Source organism: Lissotriton helveticus, chromosome 1_2 (genome assembly GCF_964261635.1).
Source record: "Lissotriton helveticus chromosome 1_2, aLisHel1.1, whole genome shotgun sequence".
Taxonomy (NCBI): domain Eukaryota; kingdom Metazoa; phylum Chordata; class Amphibia; order Caudata; family Salamandridae; genus Lissotriton; species Lissotriton helveticus.
In genome coordinates this window covers 445,929,358-445,955,184 of record NC_136058.1, presented here as the reverse complement: position 1 = coordinate 445,955,184, position 25,827 = coordinate 445,929,358, and the positions used below count along the sequence as shown (strand labels likewise).

At 50.1% G+C, this 25,827-nt stretch overlaps 2 protein-coding genes across 3 annotated transcripts in view; both read right to left on the bottom strand.

Annotated features, from left to right (window-relative positions):
- LOC144807694 (uncharacterized) overlaps positions 1–25,827 on the bottom strand; it is a 162,845-nt gene that overhangs the window by 85,772 nt on the left and 51,246 nt on the right. For both annotated transcript variants that reach the window (XM_078673339.1, XM_078673338.1), the window contains exon 3: positions 3,004–3,160. The gene's annotated coding sequence lies outside the window, so the exon portion shown is untranslated. The remainder of the gene's footprint in view (positions 1–3,003; positions 3,161–25,827) is intronic.
- On the bottom strand, positions 347–25,827 carry LOC144805560 (uncharacterized). Its single transcript, XM_078672088.1, has 2 exons — positions 25,504–25,827; positions 347–1,629 (listed from the first exon to the last, which is right to left on the bottom strand). The coding sequence occupies exons 1-2, from the start codon at positions 25,825–25,827 to the stop codon at positions 613–615; spliced, it is 1,341 nt and encodes a 446-aa protein (XP_078528214.1). The 3' UTR covers positions 347–612.

Sequence of the window (25,827 nt, the reverse complement as noted above, 5' to 3'; positions counted from 1 at the left end):
CGCAGCCACATCTCCAGCCACCTGAGGAACCTGCACTGGCTCCCCGTCGACAAGAGGATCACGTTCCGGCTCCTCACCCACGCACACAAGTCTCTCCACGACCTGGGCCCCAAGTACCTCAACGACCGCCTGACCTTCTACACGCCCACTCGCAAGCTGTGGTCCACCAGCCTCGCCCTCACAGCAGTACCACGCATCCGAAGAGCAACCGCCGGAGGAAGATCCTTCTCTTACCTGGCTGCCAAGACGTGGAACTCCCTCCCCATCCACCTTCGGCTGACCCAGGACCATCTCACCTTCAGGAAACAACTCAAGACCTGGCTGTTCGAGCAGTAGCATACCCCCTCCCCAAGCGCCTTGAGACCCTCCCGGGTGAGTAGTGCGCTATACAAATGGTATGATTGATTGATTGATTGAGGCTGTGCCTATCAAATAGGAATTTCTGGCATTCACAGAAATTGGTAATGTTTTTCCCCTGTGTGCGTCTGCTCATGTAGAGTGAGATTGAGTTTAAAATGTATGCTTTTCTGGCATTCGGAGAACTGATTATTTTGATGGTGTGTTTTCTTATGGTACTTGTAACCATCTCTACCTCTGAATCTTTTCTGACATTTAGAACAATGATAATTCTTTTTCTCGAGTGTGGATTTTCACATGATCAGTGAGATTAGATTTTTGTATGAAACATTTTTGGCATTCAGAGCACTGATAAGGTTTTTCCCCAGTGTGGATTCTTATATGCTGAGTGAGACGGCTTTTTACACTGAAACATATCTGGCATTCGGAGCACTGATAAGGTTTTTCCCCAGTGTGGATTTTTATATGCTTAGTGAGATTGCTTTTTTGACTGAAACATTTGTGGCATTCAGAGCACTGATAAGGTTTTTCCCCAGTGTGGATTCTTATATGCTGAGTGAGATCCCTTTTTTGCCTGACACATATCAGGCATTCAGAGCACTGATAAGGTTTTTCCCCAGTGTGGATTTTTATATGCTCACTGAGATTGCTTTTTTGACGGAAACATTTGTGGCATTCAGAGCACTGATAAGGTTTTTCCCCAGTGTGGGTTCTTATATGCTGAGTGAGACTGCTTTTTTCACTGAAACATTTGTCGCATTCAGTGCACTGATAACGTTTTACCCAAGTGTGGGTCCTTGTATGTTTAGTGAGTCTTTTTTTGTCACTGAAACATTTCTGGTATTCAGAGCACTGATAAGGTTTTTCCCCAGTGTGGATTTTTATATGCTTAGTGAGATTGCTTTTTTGACTGAAACATTTGTGGCATTCAGAGCACTGATAAGGTTTTTCCCCAGTGTGGATTCTTATATGCTGAGTGAGATCCCTTTTTTGCCTGACACATATCAGGCATTCAGAGCACTGATAAGGTTTTTCCCCAGTGTGGATTTTTATATGCTCACTGAGATTGCTTTTTTGACGGAAACATTTGTGGCATTCAGAGCACTGATAAGGTTTTTCCCCAGTGTGGGTTCTTATATGCTGAGTGAGACTGCTTTTTTCACTGAAACATTTGTCGCATTCAGTGCACTGATAACGTTTTACCCAAGTGTGGGTCCTTGTATGTTTAGTGAGTCTTTTTTTGTCACTGAAACATTTCTGGCATTCAGAGCACTGATAATGTTTTTCCACAGAGTGGGTTAATGCATGTTGATATAGACTCGGTTTGATACTAAACCTTTTCTGACATTCAGAGCACTGAAAAGGTTTTTTCCCAGTGTGGATTCTCATATGCTCAGTGAGATAAGATTTATGCCTGAAACTTTTTTGGCATACTTTGCACGGAGAGTGTTTTCCCCCAGTGTGGATTCTCATATGTTCAGTGAGATAAGATTTACGCATGAAACTTTTTTGGCATACTTTGCACTGAGAGTGGTTTTCCCCTGTGTGCATTCTGTCAAATTCTGTGAGATATGATTTATGGCTGTATCTTTTTGGGCACAGGTAACTTTTTTCCCTAACTTCGGTTATTTTGCCTCAATTTTAGAGTCGGGCTTGTTTAGATAATGTTCAGCACTTATCTCTAAAAGAAATTGTGTGTAATCTTCTCAACACTTGAATTGAGCAAAAAATGTCGGGAAGCAGTCCTGTAACACCTGTTGAAATCTTTCTAACAGATAATAGTCTTTAGGTAATAGCCTCTCCGGCAGCAACTTAATTTGTGACTGAAGTTTTTCTCAAATCTATTTCTAGAAGTTCTTAGCAATGCAGTAATAAGGTGTTAGTCTGATATTTAATGATTAAACTGATAAGTACCTTTTTGCACTGGTGTAATGGCAGTAACTGAGGGCGTTAGAACGTGCAGAGTACTATTGTGGATCATTAGTCGCAGAACATCAGTTCCTTCTACCCTTTCTATGTTTGGGGTAAGTTTAAGGTTTGTAGTTCTGAGGATGAGGATTTATTTACATTAGATATAGCGCAACAGTGCTCCTTTAATCCATTTTTATATTTAACAGTTTTACATATCACTCCTGCACAACAGATAATGTTGAGGCGATTTACATAGAATTACAGAACAGTACACAATAAAAAGGAAACAATCTGAGATGGTCATTAACACAATAAAGTGGTGAATTTTTAAGGTTTTCGCAAGAAAGAGCAGAGTGGGTCAAGGTGTTTTATATCCCGAGGCAGATAGTCTCAAACTTGCGTAACTGGTTAAAAACGGTTGTTGAACAAAGGTGATTTTCCAATCTTTTAGTTGTTAACGTGTCAGCTTCGGAGTCTTCTTTCAGCGTCTTTTCTTTGATGGTATCCAGAAGAAACCTTAAGTTATAACTTTCTTTTATGTAGTGTGTGCTTCCTCTCTAGAATTACATGATGCTTTAGATGAACGTTATTCTGTCATGCTGAGGCAATTTGTCTTTCTGATAATATTTCAGATGAGGATGCTGAAGTGATCTTTCTACATTATTTCTGATGCTGTGTGCACAGATATGGCTTTGCTCTGGGTTAATGAAATGCAAAATTAGAGACTTCACTTACAGGTATAGTACTTTCCTCGCCACACTTAGATTTTTGGAAATTGTTTAAACGTAGAATGCTGGATGTTCTTCAGTTTTTCAAAATAATCCTTCTTATGGCACTGACATTCAGTTGCTTAGTGCTAAATCTTGCTTTCTTCGTCCGTAATTTCAATCACCTATAGTATTAAAATTAAATAGTTAATACATGTACATTTCCAAAAATATAATTTACAAGCCAAATCAATGCAGAATTTTGAATATGCTGAGCTGTTATTCAGACAGAGCAGAGTGCAGAATGGTAGCATGAAAGTACTTGGATGTAGGAGTGAGGTTTTGTAGAATTTTCAACATTTTATTAAGCTCACAAAGGATTTATGTACCCTATGGAGTTGCAACGTCGAATCCCAAAGGCAGATTTGAAAGTCATATGGACTGGCACCAAACAGATATTAAAAAACTATATACTATTAATTAATTTATAATGCAGATTTCTGGGAAGGGAATGACTCCTCCACGGACAACAGCCGTTTTCCCCTGCCCTGAGTTACCACCTACTTGTATCTGGTTTCCTGACTTTTGAGTTTTGGCCTCTGCCGCAAGTAAATCTATTGTGTGCTGCGAGGACTATGCCTAGACCAGGGGTCCCCAACCTTTTGTGTAGTCAGAGCTACTTTTGGCCAGTGAAAATCGTCGTGAGCTACTGAACCCGAAGCAACTAGCGCATGTTGGACCCGCCTCCTGGCGTGGTCCTACCCCTCCCGCATGGCGGGCCCAGGACGACATCAGGCCTCCACGGAGCCTCGGGCGGCCCCTTTCGCCCGATCCTGCACGCACCAACTCTACCGGTCCGGTTACCATCACGGACCACCACACCGGCCTGACTCCATCATGGGCCCATCACGTCCTGAGCACGAGGCCTCGCCCGACTCCATCTTGGGCCCACCACGTCACGGACCCGTGGCCTCGGCCCCGGCCCCAGCGAAGCCCCGACATCGAGGCGCCAAGATCCACCCAGGTGGTCGAGTGGCCACTCAACAGATCCCGGACGAAGGGGAGTTTTGATGGCCCTCCAGCCGTCTCCGGACGCCTGGTATCGATCGCCCTCTGGCCTCCTTGGGCGCTGGCTCCACCCCCCTGCTGGGTGTCTGGACACCATCTTCCCGGCCCCTCTGGCCCCCAGGCGCGAGGGTCCGGACATCAAAGGACTCCAGTCCTATATCTGGGCCAGCCCCGGAGTAGGACGCCAGTTGTATCCTGGACTGGAAGCCCTGCTGACGCTGTCGCGACCGACACCAGACAAACTCATCTCCCTGTAAAATGAAGATACCCTGAGAGCCTGCTGGCGCTGCCGTGGCTGAACCATCTTGAGAGCCTGCTGGCGCTGCCGCGGCTGAACCATCTTGAGAGCCTGCTGGCGCTGCCGCGGCTGAACTATCTTGAGAGCCTGCTGGCGCTGCCGCGGCCCACCTTGCCGAACCATCTTGAGAGCCTGCTGGCGCTGCCGCGGCTGAACCATCTTGAGAGCCTGCTGGCGCTGCCGCGGCCCACCTTGCCGAACCACCTGTCGAGTCCTGCTGGCGCTGCCGCGGCTCGACCTCTCGGAACCCCCGGCTCGAGGATTGAGAGCTGTGCGCAGGGTATCCCTTCCCGCACCCCTATCGAGACTGTCCCGCTATCCTGACCCTTTTACGAGACTCTCCAGATCCCTCGATCTGCTTGTACATATCGCTGAGAACCAGCAACCTTTATTTCCTGATAAAGCTTACGAACGTAACCTCTGGTGTGGTGTCCATTTGTAGTGTTGTGGTTACTCTGCTGTACGATCCTAGGAGAGGGCCCTCACTCAGGAGGCCTCTCGGCAACGCTCGGCTACTTCTCGACGGAGAGGTGGACCTAGGGGTGGTCAGTCAGACATCTTCTGCCTCCCCCGGGATCGCCTTTCTAACATTGGTGGCAAGCGACGGGATCCGAGCCGACGCGGATCGTACAGAGAGTGATTCACTCACTACCGAGAAAAACACACTACGACCATGACGACGCAAGAGACAAGACCGACTACGGAATTCCAGAAAGAGAAAATGGAAGACTACAGCCACAAGGAATTAAAACAATTCTGCAAAGATCTGGGCATCGCTACCACGGGCCTAAACACCAAAGAGGACTTTGAATCGGCCCTGCAAGCCTGGGCGGACGCCGATGAGGCGCCACCCCAGAATGAAGACAACCCGGGCCCGAACGGACGCCCGGAAACCGGCGCAAACCTAGACACGGGCCTCTCCCACGAAGGCGCCCGAGAACAAGAGAGGAACCGGCTCCACGAGTTAGAGCTCGCCCGACTCCGACAAGAAAGAGAGATACAGCTGGAAGAAAGGAAATTAGCCCTCGAGCAACTACGGCTGGAAGGAGACCTAGAGGAAAGGCGAAGACAGAGAGACCTCGAAGAAAAGAAACTCATGCTCGAGCACGAGCACGGCCTCAAAGAACTAGAAATCAAGGCCAAGACAAACGAGACCAGCACCCTCGGGGGCAAGACCTCACCCCCGCCGGTGGACACGAAGGTGCACATACCCAAGGATGTCGTCAAAGAGTACTATAAGAACGACGACATCCAACAGTGGTTCAAAGCCTACGAGGTCGCCATGACCGCCCATAGAGTACCCCTCAAGGACTGGGGCGCCGGCCTATGAGGGAAGTTCATCAACGAGGGGAGAGACGCCCTGCTAGAGCTCCCCGATGCCGAGATGACCTCCTACGAGCACATGAAAGCTGCCCTCCTCACTCGCTACGGGCTCACCCCCGAAATGTACCGGCAGCGATTCCGAGACTGTAAGAAAATCCCCGGTACCACTTGGGTGGAGTACGTGAACTTTTACAGCAGAGCCTTCGAGGGGTGGATCAGAGGCTGCCAGGTCACCACCTACCAGCAGTTGGTCGACCTCATTCTATGGGAACATTTGTCCAATAACTGCTTCATGAGAACTCCGGCAACACCTCCTCGACAGCAAATTGACAGAGCCACGAAAACTCGCTGTCGAGGCTGATAGATGGGTGAGCACCCGAGTCCCCCGGAGCCCGATGGGAGACTACGGCCGGGGATCCCCGGGGAACCACCGACCACGAGGCGGCGGAGGAGGCCAGAGCAGGGGCTGAGACCCCCCTACGGGGTCCTCCCCTACCGCCACGTCGCCCTCCCTGGGCCGAAGGGGGGGTCCCCCAGCAAGACACGGGCCCCGCCTGAATGTTACGTGCCACAGATGCCAGCGACAGGGCCATTATGCGAATGACCCTCTCTGCCCGATGAACCAGCGACCCGGCACCATTGGTCCCCCGAACCGCCAGATCGCGGCCACCGCCCTGGGTACAGAAGGAGGCGAAGAAGAAGGCAACGACCCCGAGCAGGCCGAGTGGGAGCCCGCCGCTATGATCTTAGCATGCCTGGGTGAACGAGACATGATCCCCCGAGACCCGATCCCAGGCAACACCCAGAAATACCGCCAATGGGTCACCATCAATGGACGCCGGGCCGAAGCCCTCCGTGACACTGGAGCCAGCGTGACGGCGGTCCGCTGCCACTTGGTGACCCCCGAACAAATCCTCCCCAATGTACTGTGCCCAGTACGAACAGCGGACAACTCAGAGAGTTTGTGCCAGATGGCCCGTATCCCCTTCGAATGGGGAGGGGTGTCGGGTATGCTGAAGGTGACCGTCCGGGACGATGCCCCCGTGGACTGCCTCCTCGGGAATGACCTGGAAAGTTCCCCCTGGGCCGGCGTCGAACAAAGAGAGCATCTGGGGATGCTAGGCCTTCCCGAGTGGGTCTGTGCGACCACCCGCTCCATGTCCGCCCGGGCCTCTGCCCCAAACGAAGACACCCCGCCTGAAGAACCGGAGTGGCCCGCACCTCCGCCGCCCACCGTCCCCGAGGACGCCGACCCTGAACCCGGCCCCCAGGGGCCCAGCCATGAAGATCTCACCGAGCTCGGCCACCTTCCAGAACTAGCTCAATGGCGCCAAGAAGGTGGCCCCACCCGCGAACAATTCTGGCAGGAACAGAAAACCTGTCCCTCCCTCGAGGGAATCCGACAACAAGCCGCCACTCAAGCCACTGGAGACCCTGCGGGGTCCCACTGGGTCTATTGGGACCACGACCTTCTCTACAGTGAGCAGAAGATTGCCGAACTAGGGGCCGGCCGGGTGCTGGTCGTTCCCCTCCGATTCAGAGACTTCCTCTTGAACTTAGCACATGATGTGCCCCTCGCCGGGCACCTGGGGCAGGACAAAACTTACAGCCGCCTGGTGACCCATTTCTACTGGCCGAAGATGCGCAACGATGTGCATAATCACTGCAGAACCTGCCCGACCTGTCAAGCCAGCGGGAAGAGCGGGGGGAGAGTCAAAGCCCCGCTCCAGCCTTTTCCCGTGGTGACCACCCCCTTCGAGCGAGTGGGGATAAACATTGTGGGGCAGCCTGGACCCCCGCACCTCGCAAGGGCACCGCTTCATCCTCGTTCTAGTGGACCATGCCACCCGCTATCCTGAAGCCATCCCCCTCCGAACCATCACGGCCCCAGTAGTAGGCCGAGCCCTAATGGGGATCTTCTCCAGAGTCGGCTTCCCCCGAGAAGTCGTGAGTGATCGGGGCACAAACTTTATCTCCAAGTATATGCGATCCCTGTGGCAACAGTGCGGGGTCACATATAAGTTCACCACCCCGTATCACCCCCAAGGAAATGGACTTGTGGAGCGGTTTAACCGAACACTGAAGGGAATGATCAAGGGCCTAGCGGAGCCGCTACGACGCAAATGGGATGTCCTGCTGCCTTGCCTCCTGTTTGCATACCGCGAGGTACCCCAGAAATCCCTGGGGTTCAGCCCCTTCGAACTATTGTATGGGCACCCGGTCCGAGGCCCCCTCAGTCTGGTCAAAGAATGCTGGGAGACGGCTGTCCGAGGTGCTCCACCAGATGTCTACCGGTACCTCCTGACCCTCCGCAACCAAACTCGGAAGTTCCGGGAACTTGCTGAGGCCAACCTTGAGGCCAGTCAGGAGGAGATGAAACGCTGGTATGACCAGAACGCCTCGTCCATTGAGTTCGAGCCGGGCCAGCAGGTCTGGGTCATGTCCCCGGTTGAACCTTGTGCCCTCCAGGACAAATGGATGGGGCCCTTCAAGGTGGTGGAGCGCAAGAGCCCCGTCACTTACTTGGTGGACATGGAGTCCCCCAGGAACCCCTTCCAGTCCTACACGCTAACCGGCTCAAGCCGCACTTTGCCCGCACTGAACTAAGTCTGCTGCTAGCGACCGATGACGGAGCTGAAGACGACTCCGAACCTCTACCAGATCTCATGAGCACCACTGAAAAAGACGGCTCCATCGAAGGGGTCACGCTCTCCTCCACCCTGACCCCAGAACAGCACCAAGACTGCCGGAAACTGCTCGGGCAATTTGCAGACCTATTTTCCCTCACCCCTGGGGTCACCCGATGGTGTGTCCACGATGTAGACACCGGAGACAGCCCACCTGTAAGACACCGAGCTTTCCGAGTGCCCGACCGAGTGCGGGCCTGTATCCAGTCCAAGGTGGCCAAGGTGCTAGCGCTGGGGGTAGTCGAACCCTCCGACAGTCCTTGGGCCAGTCCCGTTGTCCTGGTCCCTAAAGCCGCCGCCCCCGGCACACCCCCGGAGCTCCGGTTCTGTGTCGACTACCGAGGGCTGAATGCAGTCACCAGGACCGACCCCATCCCATCCCCCGGGCGGATGAACTGATCGATCGCCTGGGGGCCGCCAGGTACCTCAGCACCTTCGACCTCACGGCTGGGTATTGGCAGATCTGCCTCACCCCTGGAGCACAAGAACGGCCTTTTCGACCCCTGATGGCCACTACCATTTCAAGGTGATGCCCTTCGGCATGAAAAACGCCCCGGCCACCTTCCAGAGACTCGTGAATAGGGTGCTGGCCGGGCTAGAAGAGTTCAGCGCCGCCTACCTAGACGACATTGAGGTGTACAGCCTCCACTGGGATGAGCACCTGACCCACCTCTCGGAGGTCCTGACGGCCCTCCGCCGGGCCGGACTGACAATAAAGGCCAGCAAGTGCCAGATAGGTCATGGACCCTTGGCCTATCTGGGGCACCAAGTAGGGAGCGGCCAGGTGGCTCCCCTCCAGCCAAAGATTGATCCTATCCAGGCCTGGGAGCCCCCGGTCACCCAGACCGCTGTCCGAGCCTTCCTGGGGCTCACTGGATATTATCGGCACTTCATCAAAAACTATGGGAGCATTGTGGGGCCCCTCACAGAACTGACCTCGAAGAGACTACCACAAAAGGTGCGCTGGACCCCCGAGTGCCAAGCCGCCTTCGAAACACTGAAAACTGCCATGTGCACCGCCCCTGTGCTCCAAGCCCCCGACTACAGCCGAGAGTTTGTGGTCCAAACCGACGCCTCGGAGCACGGCATTGGGGCGGTCCTCTCCCAAGTAAACCCTGAAGGGGCCGACCTTCCCGTTGCCTTCATCAGCCGGCGGCTGCTGGCCAGAGAACAGCGATGGAGCACCATCGAGAGAGAAGCCTTCGCCGTCGTGTGGGCCCTAAAGAAGCTCCGGCCCTACCTCTTCGGCACCCACTTTCGGGTCCAGACCGACCACCGGCCCCTGCCGTGGTTGATGCAGATGCGGGGAGAAAACCCGAAACTGTTGCGATGGTCCATCTCTCTCCAAGGGATGGACTTCACTGTGGAGCATCGCCCTGGCAACGACCACGCCAATGCTGACGGCCTGTCCCGATTCTTCCGCCTCGGCGAGGAGAATCCCCAAGAAGATGGGTGACTCTCCCCTGCCTTCAGCTGGGGGGGACGCGTGTTGGACCCGGCCTCCTGGCGTGGTCCTACCCCACCCGCATGGCGGGCCCAGGACGACATCAGGCCTCCACGGAGCCTCGGGCGGCCCCTTTCGCCCGATCCTGCACGCACCAACTCTACCGGTCCGGTTACCATCACGGACCACCACACCGGCCTGACTCCATCATGGGCCCATCACGTCCTGAGCACGAGGCCTCGCCCGACTCCATTTTGGGCCCACCACGTCACAAACCCGTGGCCTCGGCCCCGGTCCCGGCCCCAGCGAAGCCCCGACATCGAGGCGCCAAGATCCACCCAGGTGGTCGAGTGGCCACTCAACAGATCCCGGAGGAAGGGGAGTTTCGATGGCCCTCCAGCCGTCTCCGGACGCCTGGTATCGATCGCCCTCCGGCCTCCCTGGGTGCTGGCTCCACCCCCCTGCTGGGTGTCTGGACACCATCTTCCCGGCCCCTCTGGCCCCCAGGCGCGAGGGTCCGGGCATCAAAGGACTCCAGTCCTATATCTGGGCCAGCACCGGAGTAGGGCGCCAGTTGTATCCTGGACTGGAAGCCCTGCTGACGCTGTCCGGCCGACACCAGACGAACTCATCTCCCTGTAACCTGAAGATACCCTGAGAGCCTGCTGGCGCTGCCGCGGCTGAACCATCTTGAGAGCCTGCTGGCGCTGCCGCGGCTGAACCATCTTGAGAGCCTGCTGGCGCTGCCGCGGCCCACCTTGCCGAACCATCTTGAGAGCCTGCTGGCGCTGCCGCGGCTGAGCCATCTTGAGAGCCTGCTGGCACTGCCGCGGCCCACCTTGCCGAACCACCTGTCGAGTCCTGCTGGCGCTGCCGCGGCTCGACCTCTCGGAACCCCCGGCTCGAGGATTGAGAGCTGTGCGCAGGGTATCCCTTCCCGCACCCCTATCGAGACTGTCCCGCTACCCTGACCCTTTTACGAGACTCTCCATCTGCTTGTACATATTGCTGAGAACCAGCAACCTTTATTTCCTGATAAAGCTTACGAACGTAACCTCTGGTGTGGTGTCCATTTGTAGTGTTGTGGTTACTCTGCTGTACGATCCTAGGAGAGGGCCCTCACTCAGGAGGCCTCTCGGCAACGCTCGGCTACTTCTCGACGGAGAGGTGGACCTAGGGGTGGTCAGTCAGACATCTTCTGCCTCCCCCGGGATCGCCTTTCTAACAGCGCATTTTTCCGAGAGACCCCCCACGCCCAGTTTCATTGACTTTAAGCCTAATTTCATCAGAGTCCATACTGTGCATTTCTGCCATCCGTTTCACTCGTTTTTTTGTGCCTTTCTGCCCTCTGTTTCACTCGTTTTCCCCTTGTTTTTTGTGGCTTCTGACCTCTGTTTCACTCGTTTTCCCTTTGTTTTTTGTGCCCTTCTGCCCTCTGTTTCACTCGTTTTTTGTGCCCTTCTGCCCTGTTTCACTCATTTTTTGTGCCCTTCTGCCCTCTGTGCCCACGTTTTTTGTGGCCTTTTGCTCTTTGTTTCACTTAGTTTTTTTGGCCTTCTGCTCTCTGTTTCACTCGTTTTCCCCTTGTTTTTTGTGCCCTTCTGCCATCTGTTTCACTCGTTTTCCCCTTGTTTTTTGTGCCCTTCTGCCCTCTGTTTCCCTCGTTTTTGTGCTTTTCTGCCCTATGTTCCACCCAGTTTCCCCTTGTGTTTGTGGCCTTCTGCCCTGTTTCACTCGTTTTCCCCTTGTTTTTTGTGCCCTTCTGTCCTGTTCCCTTGTTTTCTGTGGCCTTCTGCTCTCTGTTTCACTCGTTTTCCCCTTGTTTTGTGCCCTTCTGCCCTCTGTTTCCCTCGTTTTTCGTGCCCTTCTGCCCTCTATTTCCCTCGTTTTTTGTGGCCTTCTGCCCTCTGTTTCACTCATTTTCCCCTTGTTTTTTGTGTCCTTCTGCCCTCTGTTTCCCTCGTTTTTTGTGGCCTTCTGCTCTCTGTTTCACTTGTTTTTTTGCCTTCTGCTCTCTGTTTCACTCGTTTTCCCCTTGTTTTTTGTGCCCTTCAGCCCTCTGTTTCACTCGTTTTTTGTGCCTTCCTGCCCTCTGTTCCACCTGTTTTCCCCTTGTTTTTGTGCCCTTCTGCCCTGTGTTTCACTTGTTTTCCACTTGTTTTTTTTGCCCTTCTGCCCTCTGTTTCCCTCGTTTTTTGTGCCTTTCTGCCCTCTGTTTCACTCATTTTCCCCTTGTTTTTTGTGTCCTTCTGCCCTCTGTTTACCTCGTTTTTTGTGGCCTTCTGCTCTCTGTTTCACTTGTTTTTTTTTGCCTTCTGCTCTCTGTTTCACTCGTTTTCCCCTTGTTTTTTGTGCCCTTCAGCCCTCTGTTTCACTCGTTTTTTGTGCCTTCCTGCCCTCTGTTCCACCCGTTTTCCCCTTGTTTTTCGTGCCCTTCTGCTCTGTTTCCCTTGTTTTCTGTGGCCTTCTGCTCTCTGTTTCACTCGTTTTCCCCTTGTTTTGTGCCCTTCTGCCCTCTGTTTCCCTCATTTTTCTTGCCCTTCTGCCTCTGTTTCCCTCGTTTTTTGTGGCCTTCTGCCCTCTGTTTCACTCGTTTTCCCCTTGTTTTCTGTGCCCTTCTGCCTTCTGTTTCCCTCTTTTTATGTGACCTTCTGCCCTGTTTCCCTCGTTTTTCGTGCCCTTCTGCCCTGTTTTTTGTGGCCTTCTGCTCTCTGTTTCACTCGTTTTCCCCTTGTTTTTTGTGGCCTTCTGCCCTCTGTTTCCCTCATTTTTTGTGGCCATCTGCCCTGTTTCACTCGTTTTCCCCTTGTTTTTCGTGCCTTTCTCCCCTCTGTTTCCCTTGTTTTTTGTGGCCTTCTGCTCTCTGTTTCATTCTTTTTCCCCTTGTTTTGTGCCCTTCTGCCCTCCGTTTCCCTCGTTTTATGTTTGTGCCCTTCTGCACTCTGTTTCCATCGTTTTTCCTGCCCTTCTGCCCTCTGTTTCCCTCGTGTTTTGTGCCCTTCTGCCCTGTTTCCCTAGTTTTTTGCGCCTTTCTGCCCTCTGTTCCACCCATTTTCCCCTTGTTTTTGTGGCCTTTTGCCCTGTTTCACTCGTTTTCCCCTTGTTTTTTGTGCCCTTCTGCCCTGTTTCCCTTGTTTTCTGTGGGCTTCTGCTCTCTGTTTCACTCGTTTTCCCCTTGTTTTGTGCCCTTCTGGCCTCTGTTTGCCTCGTTTTTTGTGGCCTTCTGCTCTCTGTTTCACTTGTTTTTTTGGCCTTCTGCTCTCTGTTTCACTTGTTTTTTTTAGCCTTCTGCTCTCTGTTTCACTCGTTTTCCCCTTGTATTTTGTGCCCTTCTGCCCTCTGTTTCACTCGTTTTCCCCTTGTTTTTTGTGCCCTTCTGCCCTCTGTTTCCCTCATTTTTTGCGCCTTTCTGCCCTCTGTTCCACCCGTTTTCCCCTTGTTTTTGTGCCCTTCTGCCCTCTGTTTCACTCGTTTTCCCCTTGTTTTTTGTGCCCTTCTGCCCTCTGTTTCCCTAGTTTTTTGTGCCTTTCTGCCCTCTGTTCCACCCATTTTCCCCTTGTTTTTTTGCCCTTCTGCCCTCTGTTTCACTCGTTTTCCCCTTGTTTTTCGTGCCCTTCTGCCCTGTTTCCCTTGTTTTCTGTGGCCTTCTGCTCTCTGTTTCACTCGTTTTCCCCTTGTTTTGTGCCCTTCTGCCCTCTGTTTCCCTCGTTTTTCGTGCCCTTCTGCCTGTTTCCCTCGTTTTTTGAGGCCTTCTGCCCTCTGTTTCACTCGTTTTCCCCTTGTTTTTTGTGCCCTTCTGCCCTCTGTTTCCCTCGTTTTTTGTGGCCTTCTGTCCACTGTTGCACTCGTTTTTCCCTTGTTTTCCGTGCCCTTCTGCCTTCTGTTTCCCTCTTTTTATGTGGCCTTCTGCTCTCTGTTTCACTTGTTTTTTTTGGCCTTCTGCTCTCTGTTTCACTTGTTTTTTTTAGCCTTCTGCTCTCTGTTTCACTCGTTTTCCCCTTGTATTTTGTGCCCTTCTGCCCTCTGTTTCACTCGTTTTCCCCTTGTTTTTTGTGCCCTTCTGCCCTCTGTTTCCCTAGTTTTTTGTGCCTTTCTGCCCTCTGTTCCACCCATTTTCCCCTTGTTTTTTTGCCCTTCTGCCCTCTGTTTCACTCGTTTTCCCCTTGTTTTTCGTGCCTTCTGCCCTGTTTCCCTTGTTTTCTGTGGCCTTCTGCTCTCTGTTTCACTCGTTTTCCCCTTGTTTTGTGCCCTTCTGCCCTCTGTTTCCCTCGTTTTTCGTGCCCTTCTGCCTGTTTCCCTCGTTTTTTGAGGCCTTCTGCCCTCTGTTTCACTCGTTTTCCCCTTGTTTTTTGTGCCCTTCTGCCCTCTGTTTCCCTCGTTTTTTGTGGCCTTCTGTCCACTGTTGCACTCGTTTTTCCCTTGTTTTCCGTGCCCTTCTGCCTTCTGTTTCCCTCTTTTTATGTGGCCTTCTGCCATGTTTCACTCGTTTTTCCACTTGTTTTTCGTGCACTTCTGCCCCTCTGTTTCCCTCGTTTTCCGTGCCCTTTTGCCCTCTGTTTTCCTTGTTTTTTGTGGCCTTCTGCTCTCTGTTTCACTCCTTTTCCCTTTGTTTTTGGGGCCCTTCTGCCCTCTGTTGCCCTCGTTTTTTGTGGCCATCTGCCCTGTTTCACTCGTTTTCCCCTTGTTTTTCGTGCCTTTCTGCCCTCTGTTTACCTTGTTTTTTGTGGCCTTCTGCTCTCTGTTTCACTCGTTTTCCCCTTGTTTTGTGCCCTTCTGCCCTCTGTTTCCATCGTTTTTTGTTTGTGCCCTTCTGCACTCTGTTTCCCTCGTTTTTCATGCCCTTCTGCCCTCTGTTTCCCTCGTGTTTCGTGCCCTTCTGCCCTCTGTTTCCCTCGTTCTTTCTGCCTTTCTGCCCTCTGTTCCACCTGTTTTCCCCTTGTTTTTGTGGCCTTATGCCCTCTGTTTCACTCGTTTTCCCCTTGTTTTTTGAGCCCTTCTGCCCTGTTTCCCTTGTATTCTGTGGCCTTCTGCTCTCTGTTTCACTCATTTTCCCCTTGTTTTGTGCCCTTCTGCCCTCTGTTTCCCTCGTTTTTGTGCCCTTCTGCCCTCTGTTTCCCTAGTTTTTTGTGGCCTTCTGCCCTCTGTTTCACTCGTTTTCCCCTTGTTTTTTGTGCCCTTCTGCCCTCTGTTTCCCTTGTTTTTTGTGGCCTTCTGCTCTCTGTTTCACTTGTTTTTTTTTGGCCTTCTGCTCTCTGTTTCACTCGTTTTCCCCTTGTTTTTTGTGCCCTTCTGCCCTCTGTTTCACTCGTTTTCCCCTTGTTTTTTGTGCCTTCTGCCCTCTGTTTCCCTCGTTTTTTGTGCCTTTCTGCCCTCTGTTCCACCCGTTTTCCCCATGTTTTTGTGCCCTTCTGCCCTGTTTCACTTGTTTTCCCCTTGTTTTTGGTGCCCTCCTGCCCTGTTTCCCTTGTTTTCTGTGGCCTTCTGCTCTCTGTTTCACTGGTTTTCCACTTGTTTTGTGCCCTTCTGCCGTCTGTTTCCCTCGTTTTTCGTGCCCTTCTGCCCTCTGTTTCACTCGTTTTCCCCTTGTTTTTTGTGCCCTTCTGCCCGAGGTTTCCCTCGTTTTTTGTGCCCTTCTGCCCTGTTTCCCTAGTTTTTCGTGCCCTTCTGCCCTCTGTTTCACTCGTTTTTTGTGGCCTTCTGTCCTCTGTTGCACTCCTTTTCCCCTTGTTTTCCGTGCCCTTCTGCCTTCTTTTTCCCTCTTTTTATGTGTCCTTCTGCCCTGTTTCACTCATTTTCCACTTGTTTTTCGTGCCCTTCTGCCCTGTTTCCCTCGTTTTTTGTGCCTTTCTGCCCTCTGGTCCACCCGTTTTCCCCTTGTTTTTGTGGCCTTCTGCCCTCTGTTTCACTCGTTTTCCCCTTGTTTTCTTAGCCCTTCTGCCCTGTTTCCCTTGTTTTCTGTGGCCTTCTGCTCTCTGTTTCACTCATTTTCCCCTTGTTTTGTGCCCTTCTGCCCTCTGTTTCCCTCGTTTTTGTGCCCTTCTGCCCTCTGTTTCCCTCGTTTTTTGTGGCCTTCTGCCCTGTTTCACTCGTTTTCCCCTTGTTTTTTGTGCCTGTCTGCCCTCTGTTTCACTCGTTTTCCCCTTATTTTTTGTGCCCTTCTGCCCTCTGTTTCCCTCGTATTTTGTGCGTTTCTGCCCTCTGTTCCACCCATTTTCCCCTTGTTTTTGTGCCCTTTCTGCCCTCTGTTTCACTCGTTTTCCCCTTGTTTTTCGTGCCCTTCTGCCCTGTTTCCCTTGTTTTCTGTGGCCTTCTGCGCTCTGTTTCACTGGTTTTTCACTTGTTTTGTGCCCTTCTGCCCGAGGTTTCCCTCGTTTTTTGTGCCCTTCTGCCCTGTTTCCCTCGTTTTTCGTGCCCTTCTGCTCTCTGTTTCACTTGTTTTTTTGGCCTTCTGCTCTCTGTTTCACTCATTTTCCCCTTGTTTTTTGTGCCCTTCTGCCCTCTGTTTCACTCGTTTTCCCCTTGTTTTTTGTGCCCTTCTGCCCTGTTTCCCTAATTTTTTGTGCCTTTCTGCCCTCTGTTCCACCCGTTTTCCCCATGTTTTTGTGCCCTTCTGCCCTGTTTCACTTGTTTTCCCCTTGTTTTTCGTGCCCTCCTGCCCTGTTTCCCTTGTTTTCTATGGCCTTCTGCTCTCTGTTTCACTGGTTTTCCACTTGTTTTGTGCCCTTCTGCCCTCTGTTTCCCTCGTTTTTCGTGCCCTTCTGCCTGTTTCCCTCGTTTTTGGTGGCCTTCTGCCCTCTGTTTCACTCGTTTTCCCCTTGTTTTTTGTGCCCTTCTGCCCGAGGTTTCCCTCGTTTTTTGTGCCCTTCTGCCCTGTTTCCCTCGTTTTTCGTGCCCTTCTGCCCTCTGTTTCACTTGTTTTTGTGGCCTTCTGTCCTCTGTTGCACTCATTTTCCCCTTGTTTTCCGTGCCCTTCTGCCTTCCGTTTCCCTCTTTTTATGTGTCCTTCTGCCCTGTTTCACTCGTTTTCCACTTGTTTTTCGTGCCCTTCTGCCCTGTTTCCCTCGTTTTTTGTGCCTTTCTGCCCTCTGGTCCACCCGTTTTCCCCTTGTTTTTGTGGCCTTCTGCCCTGTTTCACTCGTTTTCCCCTTGTTTTTGAGCCCTTCTGCCCTGTTTCCCTTGTTTTCTGTGGCCTTCTGCTCTCTGTTTCACTAATTTTCCCCTTGTTTTGTGCCCTTCTGCCCTCTGTTTCCCTCGGTTTTTGTGCCCTTCTGCCCTCTGTTTCCCTCGTTTTTTGTGGCCTTCTGCCCTCTGTTTCACTCGTTTTCCCCTTGTTTTTTGTGCCCTTCTGCCCTCTGTTTACCTTGTTTTTGTGGCCTTCTGCTCTCTGTTTCACTTGTTTTTTTTGGCCTTCTGCTCTGTTTCACTCGTTTTCCCCTTGTTTTTTGTGCCCTTCTGCCCTCTGTTTCCCTCGTATTTTGTGCCTTTCTGCCCTCTGTTCCACCCATTTTCCCCTTGTTTTTGTGCCCTTTCTGCCCTCTGTTTCACTCGTTTTCCCCTTGTTTTTCGTGCCCTTCTGCCCTGTTTCCCTTGTTTTCTCTGGCCTTCTGCTCTCTGTTTCACTGGTTTTCCACTTGTTTTGTGCCCTTCTGCCCTCGGTTTCCCTCGTTTTTTGTGCCCTTCAGCCCTGTTTCCCTCGTTTTCGTGCCCTTCTGCCCTCTGTTTCCCTCGTGTTTCGTGCCCTTCTGCCCTCTGTTTCCCTTGTTTTTTGTGGCCTTCTGCCCTCTGTTTCACCCGTTTTCCACTTGTTTTTTGTGTCCTTCTGCCCTCTGTTTCCCTCGTTTGTCGTGCCGTAATGTAATGTAATGTCTATAAATTATGTTTATGTTATTTAAGAAAACTAATTTGGATTTTTTGAAATTTTAAAATTGTTGGTCTGTATTTAAATTGGTGTGTTTCCTTTAAGAATGCAGTAATCGTAAGATTTTTGTTAATCATGCAAATAAAATTTACCTTACTCCCTCTGTTAGAAAATGCTTTCCCCTTCCCTCCCCTGCTTCACCTATCTCCCCCAACCAACCACATGCATATATCTACCACCTGCTTAAAAAAAGTGGTAAATAAAGCAGAAAAACACTATGAAATAGTGAATGGCATGTGGTTTGACAGGCAGAAGAATCTGTTCCTTGTGGCAACTGCCCAGTCCATGGCGTCAAACTTGTAACTGGACGTTACTGGGGTAAATCCACTACAAAGTAAAAAAAAAAAAACAATTACATGAGATTTTTCTGCCACTCCAGCACTGTGCAACTTCTAACAAGGGACTATGAGAGGTCTTGGACCTGTCCTGTGACCTGGAGGGTCACGCCAATTGTGCCCTTATTTAAGTCAGAGGACTGTCATGGGTTTAACAGCTAGAGCGGTGGTGGCAATGCACCCTGTTGTAAGGATCAATAGCCTGATGTGATCTTTGCATCATGGTCAGTGGAGTGGCTTTCTACTGACACACCCATGTAATGCTCCATTTCTATACATGTGCCCAAACTTTGAGCTAACATCAAGTGCGTGTTTAGGGCGTTGGGTGTGCGTAGCATAAATGCAATGTGAGAGTGCGACAGAGTAAACTGCATCTCCTGCCTGTCAGTTGTGTATACAAGTGGGACCATCTATCCCTCTTTTATACCCTAGTTCAAAGTCCTCTGTTACCAAGGAATAATGTGCTCTACAAAGTACTCAGGTGCCTGCTGTGCCACCAGGGATGGTGTCAACCTGACAGTCTATCTAAGTTGAAGGGACATCACCGGCAGGTTGTATTACATAATGGAGAAGCTGTGTACCTGTACTGAGGAGCCTAGAAGCCTGCCTGTCTGGTAAGAAAGGGAAGGGAGTTTGACTATCCAGCAGGAAGACAAGTCTGTCCTGGAAGAAGCAAGGTCCGACACATCCTCGTTCTCTGTAGGGCGGGCCGCAAAGCCATCCAGCAGGACCAGCTAGTCTGAGGGATGCCAAGACTCTCCCAACAGTTCAAGGCAGAAAATAAAACTTAACGACAACATGATTGTTGAGGCCCAGTAGGACGATTGTGTGCTGCCAACAGGCCCATTCAAGGTTGCATTTGCCAAATTCCTAACACAACAGAGTCTGAATCTACTGACTTCCTGGAGAGCCTGTGTTGGGCTTTTAGCTGCTGAATTTCTGACTACTCTGTGTCAGAGGCCCATGAGGGACTACAACTACTCCAGTGTCGAACACCCTGTCTGAGCTCACGCCTGTGGTCCAGCCGGCCACAGTGTGGGCTCAATTGCTGATGGTCGGGCCTCCAGAGGGGCTGCACTTACAGACAGGCCAGGTGTGACTGCTACCTTGGGACTGCTGATCTTCAGGCAACTGCAATGAAAAGACAGAGTGGGTGCCCTACTGAATGCAGCCCTACATCCAGGACAAAAGCCTGCTGGTGGGTCACTGCTCTCTCGAGTCTTCGGGCGTGCCATTCAAGTGTTGGGAAACAGGAAAGAGACCCAGACAAGACTGACTCATCCTGTCAAAGGGTAAGACACTTACAACAGAGCATACACGCATCGGGGTGACTGGAGTGACAGAACTGCACCTATACTGTATTCATGATAATCCTAAATGCCCCTATAGGGGAAGAGGGTATCAGAACCGGACGCACCTGTCTACAGCACATGGTAGTCTGGCATGCCTGCACCATCCTTTCACCCAGACTGTCCATAAAGATGATTTTAGAGCCGCTGCACACATAGAAGGGGGAATCTCAGACCATTCACTGGTGGAGTTGCAACTCGATGGTCCAGTTGTGGACTTCATGCTACCCCCAAGGGTTGATCCGTGATATTTAAAAGACAAGACGTTCAAAGCTTGTATCAGAGATGGAGCAGACTTCTATTTTAACCCCTTGGTGCTAAGGCAATTCTAGTAATTTACTCTAATTTCCATTGAAATGAATGGGCACTGCATGACGAGCTGACCTTGTCATTAACATGGAAGTGGTTAAGGAGAAGGGGCGGCCTGTTGAATCAGCTTGCGTGCTATAGGCCTAATTTATCTAGAGACGCTGACGGCCATCTTCTTGCCGGGCGCTTGCTGAAAATTCGAAAGAAGTTTATCAGAGCGTGAGGTCCACTATACATTGCACTTTATCCTGTTGCGTGTATTATAATCACCCCGCTCTGAACACTTCGGGGCATTATTTACCGCATGCAGTGACGACCGCCGGCCATTTCCTGCCGGGCCTACGTGATATATCTTAAAGAAAGTTTACCAGATTTTGAGGTCCCACACATATCGTCCTAGAAATCGTTTCCGAGATTGATTCTCGTCAGCAACGACTGACTTTATCAGGGTATTTTAAAAATAGAAATAAGTCCCTTGCTACTAGAGCTTCTAACTACAATCAAATGGGACTAGGAAAACAACGCTTTTTTACTACCAATGAATTTCGAACAACCTTCTGATTAGACTCCACTTTGGACTATTGTTTCTATTCACACAGGTATATACAAACTATTCCTTCTTCAGACATTTTCGGAAGGTTCTTTCTACAGAAGAAAGCAAACTTTGTGGTTACTCCTGAAGAAGGCGTTTTACACGCTGAAACGCGTGTCGAGACAAAATTACGACCATAGTGCCACTTTTTATTATATGTTTTTTATTTTTCATTGATTGTATACTAATTATGTGGATTTATATGTATGAATTGTAATATATTATGTTGTCTCCATTTTTTGGAGATTTTTTAAACAAAACTATTAAAATTTCAATGTACATTTTGCACTTTTTGCCTCTCCACTGTCTTTAGTTTACATACTGTACTGTTCTATTTTATTGTCTATTGGGAGGTCTATATCTCAGATTGCCTAGGACTGTTTTTCTCAAACAATAGGATGAATTCAAGCCAGTGATCCTTGAGGACACTGACAACAAGGGGACGGAAATACTGGGAGAGACTGCCTGAAAGACCTGACCCTGCCAATGCTAACGAATGAGGACTGAGACGCACTAGACCAAGACCTGACAGTAGACTAAATAAATAAGACAATAGGAGCCTTGCAAACAAGGCCAGCGACGGGGCCTAATGAGCTCCCCATAGAATTATATAAAAGCATGGTGGATAAAATCAGGTGAGTGCCTCCAGAGGAGGTTTCAGACTGCCTGAAAATAAGGGCGTCTTCCAGAGGACCAAAGAATGTCTGAGGTGGTGGTCATCCCAAAAAAGGACGAAGCAGCAACTGAGTGTGGGTCTTATAGACCTTTCTCCCTGCTTAATTTTGAGACTAAGGTCCTTGCGTAGGCTCTGGCGATCTGCCTGCGGACAGTAATTGCAACAGTGGTTCATACTGATCATTCGGGATTCATGCCACACCAGGGAACGCGCTTATACCTCCGACACCTTAATGGCATACCACATGCAACAGGGGAATCCTTTGCTGAACCAGTGGAGCTGCTGTCAAGCTCTTGTATGTGGCCCCTATAGCATGTGCGTCAATAAAACAGTCTCCCGAGTCTTTGCCGTCGACAGGGATGTTCCTTATCTCCTATGTTCTTCTCACGTGCGTAGGTTCACCAGGACCTCTCGTATGGGGTATTCCAGTTGATCAGGAGTGGGATGAGAGAATCTCCCTCTATGCTGACGTTTTGCTCTAGGACACGTAATCAGCCTTCTCGAGTGAACGAATCCTACACATTTTTCACATATTTAGAGATTATTCAGGATATAAGATCAACTGGAAGAAGTCCTTAATATTCCTGCTGCAGGCAGGGACCCTGCGGCTGCACTTTAGATACACAGTTCGGGAGGCACTACATGGCTTTAAATATTTGGGCGTGTTTATTACAAGAGAGCCACAGGCAGGAACATACTTCTGAAATTAGACCAGCTTTGCTGGGATGCCCCACACTTGCGGGCGCTTCCGCTTTCCTTACTGGGCCGGGTGGTCCTATTTAAAGTGATGACCCTCCAGGATCTCCTGTACATCATGAAAAAAACGTCCTTTAAGATCCCACCAAACATTTTCTTTCAAGGGTAGACCGAGAACTTTGGCTCCTGTTGTGGGATGGTGGCACTTCGCGCTGAGTAAGGTGCAGAGGGGAATTTATTACGGTGGACTGGCGGTCCGGAGCATTCACAAGTATTACTGGGCCACGCAGCTGAGGGCTGTCAACAACTGGGTTTTTGTGGACCGTGAGGATCCTGCTTACCGGGTAGATAGATTGACCATGGGCAAGAGAGGTTACCCCTCCCTGGTGCTGTATCGAAGAAAGTATGAGTGCACCCTACCTACTCATACCTAAACAGTGGTAAGGGTGTGGAAAGAGGCTACCAAGTGTTTAGGCTGAGAAGGTAAGCGGACTGAAAGGACTCTGTATGATAGTGATCTCCTAAGTGCAGCAGGAGTATTGCAGGGCTTCACAAAATGGGGATTGATTAGCTTAGAGCGGCCGGGCGATGTGTGGAGGGGACAGGTGCTTGTGTCCTTCACGATCCTACAACAAAAGTATGAATTAGGTGACTAAAAACGGTTCTGACATTTGCAGGTGGTCACGCTCTGCAAGGTCACATCTGGGAAGGGGGGAAGTTGCCTGATGCATCCCCACTGGAGGACCAGCTGCTAACGAATCCCCTGACCGAAAAAGCCATCTCAACCATCTATAGGAAGTTGATCTACAATTCTCTGGATCCCTTGGGGATGTTTCAGGCGGCCATTCACCAACTTTTGTTATTTTCAAGAACAAGCTTCCAAAGCTGGAGTTTGTTTTTAAAAAGCAATAACTAATGACCCTCACACCCCTGGAACTGTCTCCCTGATTAATTTACTCCCAGGAAGTGGGATTCATTTAAAAACAAATTCTCATCACGACTGCCAGGTATTCCCTGACGGTCCTGAATAAGAGAAAAATACACCAAACAGCCTGATCTAGAGAGGAAGGGCCGTCCGATGAATTTACACCAATGCCACTCAAGTAAGGCTGGACACATGACAATCCAGCTGACTTGCATTAGGTCAGGCAGACCATCCGTTTGTTGGACAGGATACTCCACCACGCTTGTGAAGGAGTACCCTGCTCACCAAACTCTAAATCAAGACCTTTATCTTGTCTGTGCTAATCATGTATCTCTAGGTCTGCTTCATTATGTCCATCAGTCTTTGTATTTTCTACCTGTTATTGAGGCTTGTGTTTTAAGTACAGGTTTAATCTTACGGTGTGTGTGTGGGTTTATTTGAACCCTGCGGTTTAATCTGCACTTGTTTATGCGGTGTTATGTGGTGTTGTCACACCCTTGTAATTATAAAAATAATGTGACAGGCGACCAGGAGCCTCTTGCCAGTGACTTCTGAGGAAGTAAGTGTGCACAGTTAACAGCAGCAGCATTGCAAAGTGTCAAGAGCCTGATTTAGAGTTCTCTGGCCGGGTTACTCAGACACAAACGTGACGGATATCCTGGCCGCCGTATTACAAGCACCACTGAATATAATATGTGGGAGCCTCATTTCTTTCTTTCGTACTTACTATGTCCCTTGTTTTTATTATCTTTATGTTACTCTTTTTTTCTCTTTCTTATTGCTTTTTCTGTTTCTCTCTATTCCTGGCTGATCTTTCATTCATTTCTTAATTTAAGAGTGCTCAGCCTCCTAAAGCATTTTATTCATTCATTTGCATTTCTTCTTTCCTGTCATGGGGATGACTGCACAGATATCCTTACAAGTAGGATCTTTTGAATTCTGCATGAACCTATTTACTAATGGTCCTAGTTGAAGGTGTCATTAAGAAGTTAAATATATGTTTCTGATGTGAGGTACGGTGGGTATGTGTGAGAATGTGTGTGTGAGAGAGAGAGAGAGTGTGTGTGTCTGTGTCTGTCTGTCCATGTCTGAGTGTGTGTGAGTACTTGAGCGTGGGGAGCCGGCTCTCAATGTACTATACCAAAAAGAGGTATAGTGTGCAGAGACTCCAGTGGATCCCCAGAGGTTTTACAGAGGCTAAAGTAGATAATACTAATGCTCTTTTGTGGTAGTGCGGGGGAGCAGTTAGACGTATACGAGGGTAGTTTTAAGCATTTGTTGTACAAACAGTGGCAATAAATGACACACACTGTTGTACACACAGTGGCAATAAATGACACACAATCAATGAATAAATCTGAGACCAATTTATAAAATGACACTTGGTTACATTTATTTTGCGGAACCACAGAATTTCATCTTGAGTAAATAAGTTTTGCAATAGAAATTCTGGTCAATATAAAAAGTGGACAATTAGTGCAATTTTCAGACTTTGCAATGTTAACCTATGGGGTGAAGAAAACATTCAACAATCGTATAGCCAACATCTACTTACAAGACCATTCTTCGGAAGTTAAGGTCAGTATTGGACAAGGTTCACTTCAGAACCAACAGTGCACCACCAGCGGCACGTGGGCGCCCGGGTGCAGGTGCAAGTTCAAAGTTGGAAACCCAATACTAATTAAGGGGGACTGGGGCAATCGGACAGAGGCTGCTTACAGGTAAGTAACAGCGGCTTAGGGGAACTAGGTGGTCAGGAACTGAAGTTCAGGGACTGGGGATGCCACCTGAAAACTTGATTTAAGGGCGTAACAAGGGAGTGACAGGTAGTGTCCAATGGGCCCTTTGCCTGGGGTGTCTACGCCCTCTACCATGCCCACCTTCTCTGAGAGGAGGACACAGTCCTAGCCATAACTGAACAAGTCCCACCATCTTCAAGATGGAGGGCACTGAAAAGTGTACTTGACCTAGCCTCCAGCACCCGAGGGGTGGAGTTGCAGAGGGGTGGGGGGGCACATCTCCTATTCTATCAAAGGTTTCCCACCTGTCCTGCCACCAAAAAGGGGGTGAGGACGCGGTGGAGGCCAGCTCCTTCGAACAGGAGAGGCTGGGGTCGCACTACTAAGGACGCAAGACCTCTGAAGCTCCCCACCACGATGGCTCTTCCTGTGCAGGGGGAGATGTGAACACCTCCACCCAGGAAAGGCATTGTTCTCAGCCTCAGAGTGCGCAGGCACTCTCCCCTGAGGTCAGAACACACTCTGCTGGTAGCAGGCTGGCTCAGGCCAGTCAATGACCACACTAAGGATTGGTAGGTTTCAGGGGACCCCTCTAAGGGGCCCTCTGTGTGCAATGTTTATTAAAATCTACACTGGAATCTGTGCAAGTTTATTATGTTGAGATGCTTGGTGCCAAACATCACATATTTCAGTGAGGCCATCATGGAGCTGGCGAACTCATAATGACGAGTGTCCAGCCTATGTACTTACTATGACTTCCCTGGTCACTTACAATATCCAGGAATCGACTAGGATATTGCAGGGGCATTTCATGCAGATATGCCCTCACAGGTGGGAGAGGGTGTGGTGCAGCAGCCAGAGCTGCCGACTCAGGAACTGGGAATCCGGGTTCAAGTCTCTGCTTCAGCGCAACATCCTGTGATTCTGGGCAATCACTGTATCTCCCAGTGCCCATAGACAACATCTGTAAACCCACACAGGTGATGAGCTGAAATATATAAATCTGCGAACTCTAACTCACTGCCTGAGATATGTTTAAGACATCCCTCTAGCAGTATTAATGGGCATGGCACACAGGGATGTATGCCAGGTCGGCTCTTCAATTTTGTCAGTAGGTGTTGGAGTCTGAATTTAATAATTGTCCCACTCAGTAAGTAGGGATCTATCACCCACTCCCCTTCTTCTCTGTCGTCGTCAGGGTGATGAGACATCGATGCCACCGGAGGGGGCGGCCTGATGATCGATGAAGGCAGAGGAAGAGGCATCTGTGGTACAGATGAGGCCGACTCTGAGGGAGGAAATCGGCGGTAGTAGTCATCAAGCACATGTTGCAAATTAGAGATGAGAGACATGGGCATTTGCACAGTTGGATTCTCAAGTGGTGGTTGAGTATTAGGCTTAGGGTAATATTCATATCCTTGGTCATCATCAATAGCTTGCCATTTGATGAGAAGCTTGGAAGATTGAACGAGCAGCACGGAACCGGTCATCAT